General features: G+C 41.9%; 1 protein-coding gene across 1 annotated transcript in view; it reads right to left on the bottom strand.

Annotated features, from left to right (window-relative positions):
- The window catches only part of LOC104873454 (histone-arginine methyltransferase CARM1-like), a 149,896-nt gene that overhangs the window by 113,984 nt on the left and 18,992 nt on the right, over positions 1-16,920 (bottom strand). Inside the window, exon 2 of the mRNA XM_033757687.1 lies at positions 3,683-3,787. Within this exon, the coding sequence (XP_033613578.1) occupies positions 3,683-3,787 (105 nt within the window). The remainder of the gene's footprint in view (positions 1-3,682; positions 3,788-16,920) is intronic.

Genomic DNA, 16,920 nt, shown 5'->3' with positions numbered 1-16,920 from the left:
ATTCAGTGAGGTTAGAGTTTGGAGTGACCTTAAAGGTGATTTGGTACAATAGCTTCATTGTTACAGATGAAAAGGAAGTATAACTAAAATCACAAGTGACACGAATCATGGGAAAAACTTAAAATGCAAATTACCAATGAGATGAGAAGAGTCTTCAGAAGCCATGACCAGAATTAAAAAGAGAGCATCTATAATACAGAAAATAGATTATAGATAGATTATAAAGGATAGATGATGGTTTACAACCAAGTTCACACAGAGGGAGGGACATTTCCATAAATATAGCCCATCAGGAAATATCCATAAAAGCAAAACCAATGAAAAAATAGTGGTTCAAGGTTGAATTTTTATTTAATTGGGGGAAAAAACCCTACTTTAAGTTAGTAAGACTGCTAACCTACAACCTAGAATACCAAGTAAGGTGACCAAAGAAACAGGCATTTCTCTTCGGATCTCCTGCCCATCTCTCATAATTGGATTTTCTTCTGTTGCAACATTATTTGATAAGTGCTGTTACAAGGTCCCTAGATATCTTGGACCTGTGACAGATGGGACCTTTGGCCAAACACGGCCATTTCTCGTTTTACCTTTGTCCCTTTCCCATTACCTCTGCCTAACAGAGCACCTAGAACTAACTTTTACTTAGCAAGTTTCTAGTCCTGGGGAAGCCTGTATCCCTCTTACTCTTTCACTCTTTCACTGAATGCAGCTGTAAAACCTAGACACAATTCATGGAACACTACCTGAGGATTCTGAGAAGTAAATAGCAACAGGCAGACTGGCGAAGAAGAATAAAATTTGAAATACTGCCTCACCAATAACGAGTTTGCTCCCCTCCCCAGACCTAGACCCTCAACTCAAGATTCCAGAAATGGGCACCAGGGTGCAAACCAAGACAGCTGCTGGAGACGCCACCTGGTTCTGGCTGTAGCAGAGGGAAAGAATTCTAATGCTCAGTGTGGATATCCTGCTTCGTCTCTCTTATTCCCTCTCCTCCTCCCTTTCTCTCCTTTTCTTCTTCTCTTCTCTCCCTCTTCCCTCGCTCCACACTCCAGCCCCAGAGATCTTGCACTACTGGCAGCATTAACTTTCAGGAGCTGGAACTATGAGGGTATGTCGTTAACCTCCCCTCCGCTGGGTGGCACTGTTGTTCCCATAGGATGGAGCTCCCTCCCGCAGTGCCTCCCCCCAAGCACCCCTCAACACTATTTTTCTCTCTCTGTCTGCTTGGCTGATAATGTGGGGAAAATTATGAAAGCCTGGGGCTGAAAAATGTCGGGAGCTAGAAAGGATCCAAGACAACATGGAAAGGAAGGAGCTTGGCAAAGCAACCTTAGACAGCTTCTTTGATAAATCTCTGGGCTTGGTCTCTGCTGGTATACGTATTGATATAACAACAGTGAGCTACAAATCTTGGAGAACCCCATCCATGTGCAAGACTGCTCACTGGGAGATATGCACTCAGGACACAGCCAGACAGTATGGCCAAGGCTTTGAAAACTGCAGTGACATAGGAAAGCAGCTCTCAGAATATCACTACTGAATGAAACTCGTGGGCTGAACTCAAGCAGGATGACTGCCTGCTACAAGAGAAATAGCAACAATCTCCATCGGCTCCAAGCAAGACTTAGAGCCTCACAATGTTCAGGATATATAGAGCACAGTCTGAAAGCTCTTGGCATATCAGGATAATCTCGGTTCTCACAGAGAAAGATAATCAACTGCAGCTAACACTGTGATGACACAGAGTTTAGAATTATCTGATGGAGACTTTAAAGCAGCTATTATAAAAAGTTCCAACCAGCAATCATGAACACTGCTGAAACTAATAGAAACAGAAATGCTCATCCAGGAAATAAATGACATAAGGAAGAGCTAAATGGAAATTTTAGAACTGAAAAATAAAGTCACAAAATAAAACTTTACTGGGGGACTAGTAGCAGAATGAAGACGACAGAGGAAAGGAATGCATGGCACACAAATTTGTAGGTGGTGGTGGGGTGTGTATTATCACTTTTTCATGCATCTCTCCCTCTGTTTTAAATAGACACTGTTGTATAACAAACCACATCAAACTCTAGAGACTCAAACTAGAAACTGTTCTACCAATTCTGTAGCAGGGCTGGGCAGGTTTTCTGCTGGTCTCCCTGGGATCTGTTCATCGTTCTGTGCTCAGCTGAAGGTTGAATTGAACCTAGAGGCCCAAGACAGCTTCACTCACACCCCCGACAGTTAATGGTGGGTGTGGCCTGGAGACTTCATTCTCCATGTAACTTCTGGCTCTGTTAGGCGAGACTGAGTTTCTTCACACCATGGCGGTCTCGGAGTTCCAAGGCAGTGAGACCAGATGCCACAGTCTTTGTTAAGCCTGGGCCCAGAACTCAAACATTGTGACTGTCATATTCCAGCAGTCAAAGCAAGTTACAATAGAAGGCCAGCAGGGAGGTAAAGGCTAAAAAATCAGACTGTCTCTGATAAGCAGCCACACGATTTGGCAAAGTGGCACAGCTCCAGGGAGGCCAGAGACTCCAGGGATCATTGCTTCAATATTCTACCAGGCCCACCCAGGGAATTAATGCAGCACAGCTCAAATGCCATCGATACACATGATTACGGCAGTAAGAGACGGATGCCTAGTGGAGTTTAAGGTCACGCAGTTAGTTTGCCTGACATCCCACGGTTAGTTAAGGAGAAAGCATGAAACTGGATCTTGCAACTGCTATTCCTCTGACCAGAACTCCTGCCTCGGAGAGGAGCTGCACAGCTTTTCCACAGTTTGGCTGCGTGACAGCTGGGAGAATAATGGACAGTATTGTGCAATGTGTGAGCAATCATTCAGCATTCAGATCCATTTTGTGAGGAAAATAAATGCCTGCACATGTGGGGCTGATGAAAAAATTAACATTAGAGAGCTTCACGAAGAGCTCATTACAGGGCAAAAGAGCTCATTACAGGGCAAAAGAGCTCCTGACCTGTTCTATGTACCACAGCACAGTACAGTCAGTCCCTCGAGTTCTTGGCACTCAAAGTTTAATTTTTTATGGAGGTAAAATTCATATAACATCAAATTAACCATTTTCAAGAACCAATTTAATGCCATTTGGTACATTCATTATGCATCTACTACCTCTATCTAGTTCCAAGGCATTTCCATCACCCCATAAGGAAACTGTCACCTCCAAGCCCCCACCTCCCTTCCCTGCTCCCATCCCACTGGCCATAGCCCTGGCAACTACCAGTGTGCTCTCTGTCTCTTCGGATTTACCTATTCTGAGTGGCTTCACAAAAGTGGAATCACCCGACTTTATGTGGGTGGATCTGGAAAGTTTTTGAAGTTCCTTCATATTGGAGCATGTCAAGGCATTTTAATCCTTTTTATGAACAATAAGAAAATAAAAAATGTTCATAATATCCACTGGGTGGATGTACCACAAATCATTCGTATGTTCATCAGTTGACAGGCACTTTGATTTTTTCTACTTTTCGGATATTCTGAATAACACTGCTACAACCACCTGTGTGCAAATATTCATCTGAATATCTGTTTTCAGTTCTTCGGGGTATAGAGCTAGGAGTGGAATTGCTGGGCCACACGGTAATTCTATCAAAGTTTCCTTTTGATTTTGGTTTTGAACAGGCTTCTTAAAACAGCATGAGATTAACAGCTTGCTGCCAGCTTTACCTTGTCTCTAAAGTCAGCATGGTTCTGGAGGATGGCACTGCGGTAAGTGGCTGTCCTCACGAAATCTTGCATCATATTTTGCTGCTGGGAAATGCAGCCATAAAACTGTGAAGGAAAAAGAAGGGAGACAAGGAAGAACCTTCATGAATGCCTGGTTCCTAAAGCCTTGGTTAAGGCAGGAACAGCCCTTAAATCACAGGGAAACTTAGGCTGAAAGAGACACAGTGGCCTGCCCGCATTGACTTTTTTGTGAAGTGTGAAATTCTAAGGAGAATTCACACTTGTGAGTGTGTTGGTGTTGATGGATAGGTGCGGAGGGTCCCATCTTAAAGTAGCAGTGATGACAGAGCAAGATCAATTGTAATAGCATCAAGAGAGGAACCAAAGCCTAAAAGACCATGCTGCATAGAGGAGCCCCACCCACCTAAGAGACAAACAGAACTTAACCAATGTCTCCAGTGGAGGGGGACAGGAGGTGGTGATGGTGATCCTGATGGAAACAGAAACGAGCCAGTTGTGTGATATGACACATCTATGCTATAAACACCGAGTAATAAATGTCATCACCGTAACTGTCATCACTCTGTAGAGCTTTCTGTAGGCCAGGCCTCAGCTACCTGCATCACCCAATCAAATTAAATCATCATAAAAATCAGCTGACACATGTTCTTTGGCTGAAGAAACGGACATGCAGAAAGACACAGGAATTTGCCAAAGTCCCGACACCTAAGTGGCAGAGCGGGAATTTAACCCTGGTGATAATACTGCTCACACTGTTTTCTGCAAAGAGAAAAAGCAGATCCATTTCTTCTTTACCTTGGAAACCACAGAACTCACCGTTGCTCTGTGTAAAAAAATTCCAGCTGTGAAAATATTAGAAGACGAAAACGGCACATTCATCCCCGCACCCTTCATGATTTAAAAAAATTCCAGCTGTGAAAATATTAGAAGACGAAAACGGCACATTCATCCCCGCACACCCTTCATGATAAGGAATGGCAAGGTGGCAATGGGTACTACTCTGAGGATGACGCTCTTATTTACACTTCTAAGACGTATCTGTATTCAGAAACCGCAAGTGAGAGAGCACAACTGGGCCACAGGCAGAGACAGGGCTTCTCCAGTTCTCCTGTTACTGCGCTCACGTAGCTCCCAGACTTACACTCCATATGTGCATGGGCTCGAGGGAAGGCAACTGCTGATGATAAGAAAAAGTGAAAAATACATGTGAAAATAGAAAAAGAGTCTATATATTCCTTCTATCTCATAATGGGAGATTCCCCTCCCCCCGCTCACTGCATACTCTCCCGCCGTACAGAGAAAAGGTAAAATAACTGGAGATATGTGAGCGCAAGCGAATGTACTCTACTATTTGTAAATAAAATCCAGAAATAATCCTCCCTCCCAAAAAATTCCAGAAGTGATTTGACAGCTAACCCAGCCAGCGCAGTCGTCAAATTCTGGGACTTTTGCCTCAGAAATCTCAGCGCGGCCTGGCTGTCTTTGCCATCTGTGTCCCCCATTATAAGCACTGTGACTGGGTCTCCGCATTCTCACATGTTCTCGGTACACAGGAAGTTCCAGGCTTTTCTGTTCTACACTCACACTCTCACTCCCTATCCACCCTGCTCCGAAGCCGCTACTCCTACTCTACTCTTCCTGCACACCGGAGACCCACCTGCACCTTGGGCACTCCGGCCGCTGAATGTTTCCAAAGCCCCATGTCAGCCCGGTCCCGGCTGGGCCTCCTGGCTGAGTTACTCATTTGTGCTGCTAGATGACCTTTTAACATCAAACTCCTGCCCCACTTCCCAGAGTCCATGCGAATAGCATTTCCCACTGCCGCACTCTGGAACACCACGGGCAGCATCATGGGTGTGATCCAGTGGATCTCAACACTCACGTACAAACCAGAATCACATGGAAAGATTTTTCTACCTGTGCATCCTGGGCACTCGGCCTACACGTGGTAATTCAACGTCTTGGTAATAGGTGCAAGGCATTTCTCTTTTTCAAAAGCCTCTACACTTCTTGTTCATAGTGTGGGAAGAGGATCTTTAACCCCATGCTCTCCACTTCATATAATATTATTCATTTTCCTGATTTCTCTAGCTTTTAAAAACTTTCCATCTGCTGCCAGCATTACCTGAATAATGGCAACTCACTTGACAATGGGAAGTATCACTTTTAAATTATTTTATTTAAAATTCCACTTGTGTCTGCTGGGTATCTTTCCAAAAGAATTTAAAAAATCACATCACAGTGATATATGCGCACCTATGTTTAATAGCGGCACAGTTTGTAATAGCTAAAACTTGGAAACAGCCCACCTGCTCATCAGTTGGAAACTGGATAAAGAAGATGTGGTTTTTCTATAAAATGGAATATTACTCAGCCATAAAGAATGATAAATTAGATTCATTCATAGGAAAATGGATATGTGTTGAGGTTATACTCTTAAGTGAAATGAATAAGTCGCACATGTGTAAATACCGAATAGTTTCTCTGGTGTGAATAAACTATAATAGTACATAAGATCCTAATGATATAATGGACAATGTGAAATAGGAAGAAAGGGGCTAAAGGTGTAGGGAAGGTGGGAAGGGTGGGGGAAGGGTAATAAGGGGGTAAATATGAGGAAATGAAGTGTTTGTAAAGGGGAAAGGGAGGAGGGGTGAAGGGAGGGCAGGGACAAGGGGCAAAAATGAGAACCAAGACCTGTCATGTAAAGGTACAAGATCCCAATAATGAGTGTAACTGCACTGTATACCTAAAATGTACCAATAAACTCAATGAGGAAAAAAATTCCACTTGTAATTTTTCACTTAAATTGGATATATTTGACACAAACATCATGATATATTTAAATATTATATATGAATAAGTAAACCTGGTTAAATAACACACAAAACATTTCCATCTCTCTACCTAAACCAAGCTCTTTTAAGATAATGATTAGATGTTCACATGCCATTTATCTCTAGTTTCCAGACCACACTGCTAACGCAGAAGATATCCACCAAATAGGTCTGAAGGTTGGATACATTTAGAGAAACAACTAATGATCTTGGTGAAATTATTTTTAATTGATGAGACAGCCCTGTGAGACACTGAGGCTGTCTCACAAAGGAGCAGGTAGGTTAATAAAAACATACTGGTGGAGGGTATGCAACTTTTACCCCTTTTGCACAAAGGAATGCTGGCTACACAGGAGACCTAGAGAGGGACAAAGGGAGGATTTCACAGTAGAAAAATAAGAGATTTGCAATGTGGCTGAGCAATCACTGTTTCACCAGCTTGGGGGGCTTCCCCCCCACTGGTAAACTCTAAATAATTAGTGCTTCCCTGTGGGTCTCTCTTCCATGTGGGTCTTTTGGTTAAAAATTCATCTCCATTATGAAATGTTCTGTGAACTCTTTATCTTCTGCAATTTTGCCCATATGAAAGGAAAGGATGCAGATAATGATTTTAAAACAATTATAAAACCAACATAAAATGTGTAAAACATTTAGAGAATGCAATAAACGACAGCAACAAAAAACCCCATTGTACCAGCAATTATCTTTAGTAGTTTGGTTTATGTTCTATTGATGTAGGAGGCGGGATTCGTGTGTGTAAAAATTCCTAGTTTTTATAAAATTGCATCATATTATTTTACAGCCTGCTTTTTTCATTTAGGACACTATGAATAACTTCCCAGATGATTATGTGGTCTCCTCCACTTTACTATTAATAGATATATGGTTTCAACTTTTATGGAGATGGCATAATTTAACCAATTCCCTCTGGTTAGATCCCCAATTTTTACTGTAGATCCACAGTATCAGAATGTCCCTGGCAATCCTGCAGACAAGACAGTTTTGAGAACTCTAATTAATTGAATATGGCAGCATTCATATAAGAATTTTACATTATAGTAAAAAAGAGACGTTATTCCTTCACAACACCTTCCTACACACAAAATCAGTATGTTAATCAATATTTTTGCTCTCATGTTTTTTTTCCTTTTGACTATTTTCTTTTGCTATTTAAAAAAGTCTATAACTTAACCGTATAAAATTTTGAAATGCAGAAAAGAGAGCCAAGAAGGAAAAATAATTCCCAAACACAACCACGTTTTGAGAATCTTCCAGAATAATGTTGATGTATTTATATCCATCTCTATATCACTTACAACAATAGTGTGGTACTCTACTATTTTACAACATGCCTTTTCACTGAACACCACATTACTAGCTTTTCCTGTGTCACACATTTCTCATAGCATCACTTAACTACACAGAATGTTGTAAGGTCCCTTAATTACAGTTGTCATCTTGCTGTTTCCCCAATTTGTTCCCAGAGACAACACCAGAGCTAAGGAGATCTTAATATTTTTGACTCTGTACCCTCAAACTGTAGACCTAAGTATTTGCTTATCAAACTCTACTGGGAAGGGTGAGAGAAATCTGAATGTGACAAAGTACAATTTCCTGTATTTGTAGTCTTCTCCCTCAAAGAGATATTGGGCCATGTCTTCTCAGCTTCAGTCTCTTGGCAGCTCTCCAGCTTTCTCTGAGTTCTCAGAGATTGCCAGCAGTGGTTCTTGTCATCCATCTGTGAGTTCTTTGAGTCCTGGGCTTCTAGGTTGCTTGGGCTTTCAAAGCTATGGTAAATTAATTTGTTCAACAACTAGACTTATGAATATTCTCTGCAGTCATGGTTCTCCATCTCTGGGGACAAGGGTGTGTTATTAACACAGCAAAAATAATGGTTCCCTCATCTGGCGAATGGAAAGATGAAACTATTATTTTTCATTAAGAAACAACATTTTTAACTTTACTTCCACTGCAGCTCACAAATTGTCTCCAACGCAGAAGAGACGCTCCAGTGGGGACCTGCAGGAGCCCTAAACAGTCCACAAAATAATTACTGATCTGGATGTAGCAGAGCTCCTGTGTTTGATAGGAAATTCAGTCTCATTATATTACTAACACTGTTTTAGTCTATGTAGGCTGCATAACAAAACGTCACCGATTAAGTGGACCAACCCACAGACATTTTTCTTCCTAGTTCTGGAGGCTGGGAAGGCGAGGATCGAGGTGCCTGCCCCACAATCAGGTTCTGAGAAGGGTTCTTCCTGCCTTGCCATCTGCTGCCTTCCACTGCATCCTCGCGAGGCAGAGAGCGCTGTCAAGCTTTCCATCCCTTCCTCTAAGGACATTAATCCTACAGGACCAGGTCTCCACCCTATGACCTCGTTTACTCCTCGTTAGCCCTTACTCCAAACACAGACACACGGTGGGTCAGATGTTTCAACATACAAATTCGAGGGGTCACAGTTCAGTCCATAGCATACACAACAGTCACCGCTCCAGACAGTCCTGGCATAGAGACCATGTTGGACAAACTACACCTTAGAGCCTTCTGTGTACAAGTTTGAGGTAGTTCGTCGGACTGGCGAAATCCAGTGTATCCTGCCAAGTTTAGTGGTCGCCATCTGTTAATCCCTGCCTCCGGAGGAGTCCCTCAGGAGAACAGCTTCTTCACAATCCCCCTTCGTCTTTGTTTTAATGGTTAAATAAACATGTGAAAATAAAGGAAGTATTTCTACAGGTTATATAAACATGCAAAACAATTTTTAAATAAATAAAATCTTCTTTAATAAAGAAAAAAGTCCCTTAATTGTTTATTTTTTCCTCTCAGCCTCCCAAAGAAAGGACTCTGGAGAATCCCAAAGAAGAAGGTACAATAATCACTCATCTCCTCCTCCTCCCTGGTTCACGAAATGAATGGATAAAGGGAAGGACTCTGGGCAAGAGGAGTGAATGCATCTTTATATCCGGCATGCGTGTTTTTGTTTTCTTTTGTTTTGCAGCAGCCAGGGAGATGTTGGATCTGTGGTCTCCTTGTGTTTGAAGAAGGCAGTTAATTTTGTAATAATCAAGACAGTTCCCAAGAACAGAAAGAACATCCTTTAGAACAGGATCAAGTCTGAGGGATGCTCCGTTTTGCACACTGGCTCCCTCAGCTGCTCAGGGTCAAGATCTGGAGGAGTATGGGGTAAGACTGCCACTCTGGGATCAAGGGGCCCATGCGGTGGTATTTCCTGGAAGTCTAAGGGAAATGGGCAGAGAACATACGGACTAGAGATAAAGTCAGGCATGGCACACTTGTAATCCTAGCACTCAGGAGGCTGAGGCAGGAGAATCCCTGCAAGCTTGAGTCCAGCCTGGGTTACATGGTAAGTTCAAGGCCAGCCTGGACTACATAGCAAGATCCTGTTTTAAAAACAAATACAAACAAACAAACAAAAGGGGGCTACCTTCACGTACTAGGGAAACCTGGGTCTCTCCGACCAGTCCATGTCATGAGTAAAATGAGAACTTTCGGAGGCCATGCTCACCTGCACTGTTTCTGAATGAGATGCACAGGGGAACCGTGGTACACTCTCTGCTGCAAACCAGCATGTTCTGTTATTTCTCAGCAGCAGCACTCAGAGTACATAGATGCAACTTTCCCCTCTGTAGATATTTACTACAGACATGGCCACCCCATACTTGACTAGGACTCCAACTTCTTCGCTCTGATTCTCAGGTTGAAGTGACTTCTTGACAAACCATTATTTTTCAGTTTTAGCGCACAGTTTTATTCTTGGATTTCTCATACAGACTATGCAGACATATCATTGCTTTCGGTTGTTACTTCTGCAAGACCAGATTGAAGGGATCTGTTTTTGTTTGGTCACTTCTCTTAAATAGCTGCTATTTATGAGGGATACTGTCTGCAGGGATTTCCATACAGAGAGTTTATTTACCACAGCACTAGCATCTTTCTGTGCCGGGAAAGGGTAATACCTGTATCACTACCTCAGCTGTTGTGGCCACATGTCTCAAAATGATACTAGAAAATATACAACCGACAGCATACTAGGCAGGGTGCAGATTGCTTTCTAAAACTGAAGTCCATCTAGATGCTGCCTCAGAGCCGCTTCGGGGCTGTCCTGAAAGACAGATACCCTACTCCGTTTCTCTTAATGTCATCGGCTCAAGTTTGCCAACTACAGTTATTTTTACTGGGCATCCACAGAAAGCAAAGATGCAGTGGACCCTTGGCTCACAAACTCAATCAGTTCCTGGGGGCTGTTGTAACTCAGTCAGTACAGCCGAGATCTGGACGTTTACCTGCTCTAGACGACAAGGGGCAGATGAGTCTCACACGAACCTAACGAACCCAAGTTATTCATATGTCAGGGTGGACATAACTTGAGGGTCCACTGCATCTATCTACTTTTCTGTAGTCAGAATACAAGGAAGTAAGCCGTGCTCACCAGGTGTCCCATTCATTTCAAGAATGAGGCATTTTTCCCCTTGGGATGACTCTGGCTTAGGTAGGGCTGACTTAACGATACCCCATCTATTTGATCATTGCTGGAAAAGAGGGATCACACCTCTCGGCGTCACTCAAGCTGGATGGACGTGATGTCAACAGCTGTACTGCTGGTCTGCTCCCCGTCAGCTCCTTAATGGTTCTCTGCATAACATATGGTGTGATAATTACTGCTTTGTCTAGTTGTTTTTTTTTTTTTCCTGTCTTGCCCAACAGAGTGTAAGATTTAAATGAAAGAACAAAGATTTACTCACCATTCATTTCTAGTGCTTAATACCATTCCTGGCAATTAATACATATCCAGTAAATATTACCGGATGCCCGAGTAAGTGAAAGAATGAAAATAGTCTTTTTTCCCTTTCCCCTCCCCTCTTCTTTTTCTCTTCCTCTTCCTTTCCTTTTTATTCCTGCTGTTTCTTTTCCTCCTCTTCTTAGTCCTCATTTCTCCTCTCCTCTTGCCTTTTTCCTCCTCTTCTGATTTTTCCATCAACTTCTACTCCCATCTCCCAGCTGGTCCTGTTCTTCCAAAGCAATTGCCTTAGAATCGGGGATTTGTTTCTCGTTGACTTGTTTTTCCCTAACCAGAGGCATGCAAAATTAATTATTTGGGTTCAGTCACTCTATTTAAAGAGAAAAGTTTAATCAATCACAGTTAATTAAACTTACGGCAGAACCAAATTTCCTTTGATTCATCGAGCATTTTCAGTGTATTAACAATTTGTCAACTGCAGCCCATGTCAACATATTTTTGCTTCTCTTTATTTTTAATGGGCAGAAATACATTTGCATAAGATAGTAGTTCTCATATCTTCCTGACCCCAAGTACCACAGTTAGATAATCACAAAATCAATTTTAACCTTTTTTCCATAGACATATTGTGTGTCTGTTTCCAAAGTAAAGCCCAGAGCACTCAGGTGGTGACAGCTGGAGTGAGATGGAGATACAGACACGTGTACACATGCAGAGGGCTCTGCTACTGAGTAAAATTCAACATAAGCGTGACCTTCTGTCTGTCTCCTACCAGCTGATCTACTTCGTAAAGTGGCAGAAGTATTTAGATACAAATCAGGTTCCATGAATGCCCACAAAAATATCACGGTTTTAAGGCATTGCATGTTTCTATTGCAGATATTAGAGAAGTAGAAAATTCAGAGAGCTTCTCTGAATTTAAAACTTTTTTTCCCTTTACAGCTTTTGGCTCCTCTTTAGAAAGAGCTTGTCAGCACGTTTGAAGGCAGCTGTCAAATCAACCGCTCTTAAAACAGAGGTACTCAGGACCTCTGACAAACGCAATATAGTATTTAAGCTTTTTCTTCTCTCCGAGCCTTATATCTAGCGACCAAATCTGTAATTCTTACTTTGCGTAACATTTACCCAACACTGTTTGTGTCTGGCCTAAAGATTGCTGCAAATTGCTTGGACTGATCATTGACCCCTTGGGAAGTATTTTGTGTATTTGTCACATCTCTGCCTTGTGTTTTGTTTTGTTTTCTTAGGCAGGGTCTTGCTATGTGTTCAGGCTGGCTTTGAATTCACTGTGTAGCCCAGTCTGGCTTTGAACTCATGGCAATCCTCCTGCTGGGATTACAGGCGTACGCCACCGTACCTAGCTCTAAGAATCTTACACAACAACCACTGGATTCATGTTATGTCATAGTAGATAAATTATCTATGCATATCTTTAAAGCCAATTAAGCACTTGATGGGATGACAAACAGTGATATGAACTTCAGTACTACTGATCCACAAGGGAAGCCCAGGACTCAAGAATCACATAATTTCCAGTAAGAAGGTGGGTGAGGGGTCAGCCTCGAACGCAGGGTAACTGAACCAGAACAGAAACAAGATTCTGAGAAAAGTGTATCACTGAACACTTACTTGCGGATGAGGGATTGAAAACTCAAGTCCAACTAAGGCAGAGACTTCATCATAAGACTGAAAACACAGGTTTATAATTCTCAAAAATGGCTATGTCCAAGAGCTCCACTGATGCTGTTGGATGTGTGTGTGTATGTGTGTGTGTGTGTGTGTGTGTGTCCACACTCTCTCCCTCTCCCTTGCTTTCTCAGTATTCCCGTTGTAGCTTCACACCTGCGTAAGCTTCCTCCTCACACAGACACATGACTACCATGCCAAGCAATTCCAAGAACACACCACTACCAGCTCCGCAAACCTCAGCCCTGCCAAAACATACCAATGAAAGCGCCAGACTGCATCTTGGTGAGCCCAGTTAAACTACAGATCCCTCTCAGCAGCCATTTTTATGGCCAAGGACCCGTGTCAATGGACTGAACTCAAGTCAACCTCATTTAAACCCCAAAGACAACTGGGTTCTATTATCAGCAGAGTGGAGAGTAGATCAAAGGTATGCAAAATCAAAGCTAACCAATACTAAAAGAAGTAGAAATATTATACATTTACCTAAAATAGAGCAAGTAAGAGTAAAAAAATCTGTATATTTCTACAGTAAAGTAGAAGCTGAGCCACAGAAAATAGACAGTCAGTTTTGTGGCCTCTGAAATCTTAGATTAGTTTAAATTGTAGCTTATATTTTGCTTCCGGCCTCAGATACTCATGAGAAACACTACAAAATTAGATAGGCATAATGGTACACACCTGTAATCCCAGCACTCAGGAGGCTGAGGCAGGAGGATTGCTACAAGTCTGATTTGCCACTAGCCTGGGGGCACATAGTGAATTTGAGGCCACCCTGAACTACAGAGTGAGATCTTGTCTCAAAAAAACAAAACAAAAAAAACCAAAAAACTCAAAATAAAACAAAGCAATTGATATAACATTTCCAGTTCTGTGACATATTGAATCTCTCTCTGACAGTGCCACGATTTCCAGCTCTTCTTCCCTACCAGTACTCCTAAGAGTATCTGCACTACTCAGAACTTCTAATGACCTGGTTACAGCGCTGGACCCAAGCCAACCAGAAGATTAGTTGAGAATGAGCTTTTGACCAAAGGGTGACACCACTTAACTGGAAGACTGGGCACTGTATTCAAATGAGGACAGGACCTGGGGCTATCTTATGTCTTGGTTTGCCTGGACATCCTTGAAAATGATTAGCCCGACTCCCTTTCACACCCAAAGGAGTTATGGTTTGGAGAAATTATTGGGTACCTTACTGTGCCACGAAGGGGGTGGTAGCCATTCTGGTCTGAGGGGCAGGTGTGAGTGGCACCTGAGAGAGATGAGGTGAGAAAGTTGCAGATGGGGGAGACCAGGCACTGCCTGAGAGCTGCAGAGGGAGAACCTGTGCCCAGAACACGCCAAGGACTCTGTCTCCAGCCTGAAATGCCTTACATTCCAGGAGATTCTTCGTTGCAATAACTGTTCTGCTTTGATGGGAACTACTTTTTATAGGTAGCCTTGGCTGAAACCCTAATTTCCCATTTTACAATTTTTCTTATTTGCTCTTTTTTCTTAGTCACTAGTTCCTTGGGCTTACTGAGATTGTTTTTTGTTTTGTTTTGCTCGGAGTTTTTGTGAACAGTTTTACATGCCTTCACATTTTGCCAGTTTCAAGTGCTTTTTAAATCTATACCATGCTTTCTCCTGGAGTTGAGCCAGTCTCTTCATGATTGAGCCCATTTCTACCACCGCGCTTAAACCTGCTACAGTGAAGACCATCTCTCACTCACATGACTTAGAATTGAGACTGAATTCAAGAAGACTGCCTGGTCATTTGAAAGTCACTAGGTTTGTAGAAAGATAAATGGCACCTCAGCTCGTGAAATGAGGCCAGAATGTACCTTCTGGAGCATTTAACATATATTTGCAAGGGGACTCATTTGTTTCCGTGGCAGGGTGAGCTATTATTTGATGAGCAGACATAGCTTCTCAAGGCTCCTGCACCTCACATCAAGCGGAGCAGCACAGGTGGACACCAACAGGTGACATAAAGGCACCCTTCCAATTTGATTAGATTTACACACTTTTTAAAGTGGCATTTGACATTTGACTACATATGTCATGCTCCCTACCATCCCAACATGGGTGACTTTGGGGGAAGCATTAGTGCAGTATTTAAAATTTTAAAAATGGAAATAGCATCCCATACCTACACCACATAATGCTGCCCTGATTTATTTTTTTAAGTGAAAACCTTGCATCATAGGTCGACCTAAAAATCTCTAGGGGGCTTTCTCTTTAGACATTATCCATAAATAAGTGAGATAAAAACATCCATAGACTCAGTTGAGAAATTCTGCACTTCTTGCAAGACGGAAAAGAGAAAATGCTTTGTATTTGGAACACTTGAGATTTCAAGTCACCTGGAAAGATCAGTTTGGACGACAAGAAATTTCTTTGTTAGTTTCACAAAATGAGTTTTTAAGATCTAGTTCTTTTCCAAAGTATGGATTTAACAATAATTCTACATAGAAGTGCTGGGAATGTAATCTTGCCTTCATTTTCTTAGACAGCAAAATGCACCCCCATAGTTCTCAGTAAAGTGGATCTGTAATAATTGGATAAAAAGGTAGATGTGTCTGCATCTTTTCAGCTCATTTGTTTTTCTATTCCTTCTTTCATATTTATATAGGCAATTCACTGTGTGAAAAATGAGCAGAAGATAATTCCAGTCTATAGGAATGCTTTAATTTGGCCATAAATATTTTAAAAATCAGAAGAATCTTACAGGAAATGTATATCTCTGCTCATAATCATGACAGCCACACTGGCATCTGAGTTGCTGTGTGGCAACAATCAGCACAGCACAAGCAGCTCTGTCACTTTTTCAAAGAGCAGGCTATTTCCCATTCCTCTACTCATCCCCACTCTTTTTAACTTGCAACAAACCCACTTCATACATTCCCAGACCCGCTTATCGGGTCCTGGGAGCATTTGAGCCTGTGTCTCTCATACACCAAAGGCTCCATTACAAAACTCAGTGGGCAGCAAATCTTTAGCTCATCATGTCCGGGAACAGCGATTTAGATCAGTGACACTGCACCTGCTTCAAGACGTCCAGGAACTCTCTTCTATTTTTAAACAGCACAAAATCCCAAAAGCTAAGGAAAATGATAGCAAAAACACCTTTGATTATACTCTTCTTAAAATCAAACTATAATTTTCTTTAATACTTGTGAGAGAAGTTGTTGAATTTCTTGGCAATGCCCTTATTTGGTCATGCTGTACAAACATCTATTAGGGGAGGTTTGAGCTCTAAATTAATTAGATAAGTTCTGGTTTATCAGTCATTGTCATTCTCCAACAACTTATTTTTATATGACTGGCCCACAGTGTGATTCAGCTGGGAAAAATGGGTTTTAATTATTTCACTTCCAAAAAAAATTTATTCACTTCCCCTATAATCAGCAATGATTGATGGGACTCAGGAGTATGGCTTCTATGGTAGCAGAGTAATTCCATTCATAGCTGCCACTACATTATCAGACTCCTAACAAATGGCTCTATCTCCTACTATGACAAGAAATTAATAAATTCAATAACCAATGGATTCAGCAATAGTTAATGCTTAATGATAGCCACCTACTCTCTCTTCACACAGATTGGGGATTGACATGAACCCCAGAGAAGAAGAATTAAATCCAAGGATATTAATTATCATTCAGTATTTTTGTAACTACAGGCAGAAGTTCTTTTTCTGTGTGTGGCTCATCTGGAGCCCGAACTGCAACCTAACACAAGAAAGAGCATCAAATCTAGAGTTCTTTGATAGAAGAGATGTTCTAGCTCTTATTAGAAATGCCGACCCTGATGAGTGTGGAGAGAGGAACCCTTGACACTGGTATGAAAGCACGTTCTGAGGTTACTGGGAACTCACATGGAGATTTTCCTCAGATCTTAATACCCAGTGGAGCTGTGTTTGACATGTTCTGCCCACCTGCAAATCTTG

Source organism: Fukomys damarensis, unplaced genomic scaffold (assembly GCF_012274545.1).
Source record: "Fukomys damarensis isolate Sample0158 unplaced genomic scaffold, DMR_v1.0_HiC HiC_scaffold_31, whole genome shotgun sequence".
Lineage (NCBI taxonomy): Eukaryota > Metazoa > Chordata > Mammalia > Rodentia > Bathyergidae > Fukomys > Fukomys damarensis.
The sequence above is the reverse complement of the archived record's forward strand: the minus strand, read 5'-3'. Positions and strand labels throughout refer to the sequence as shown.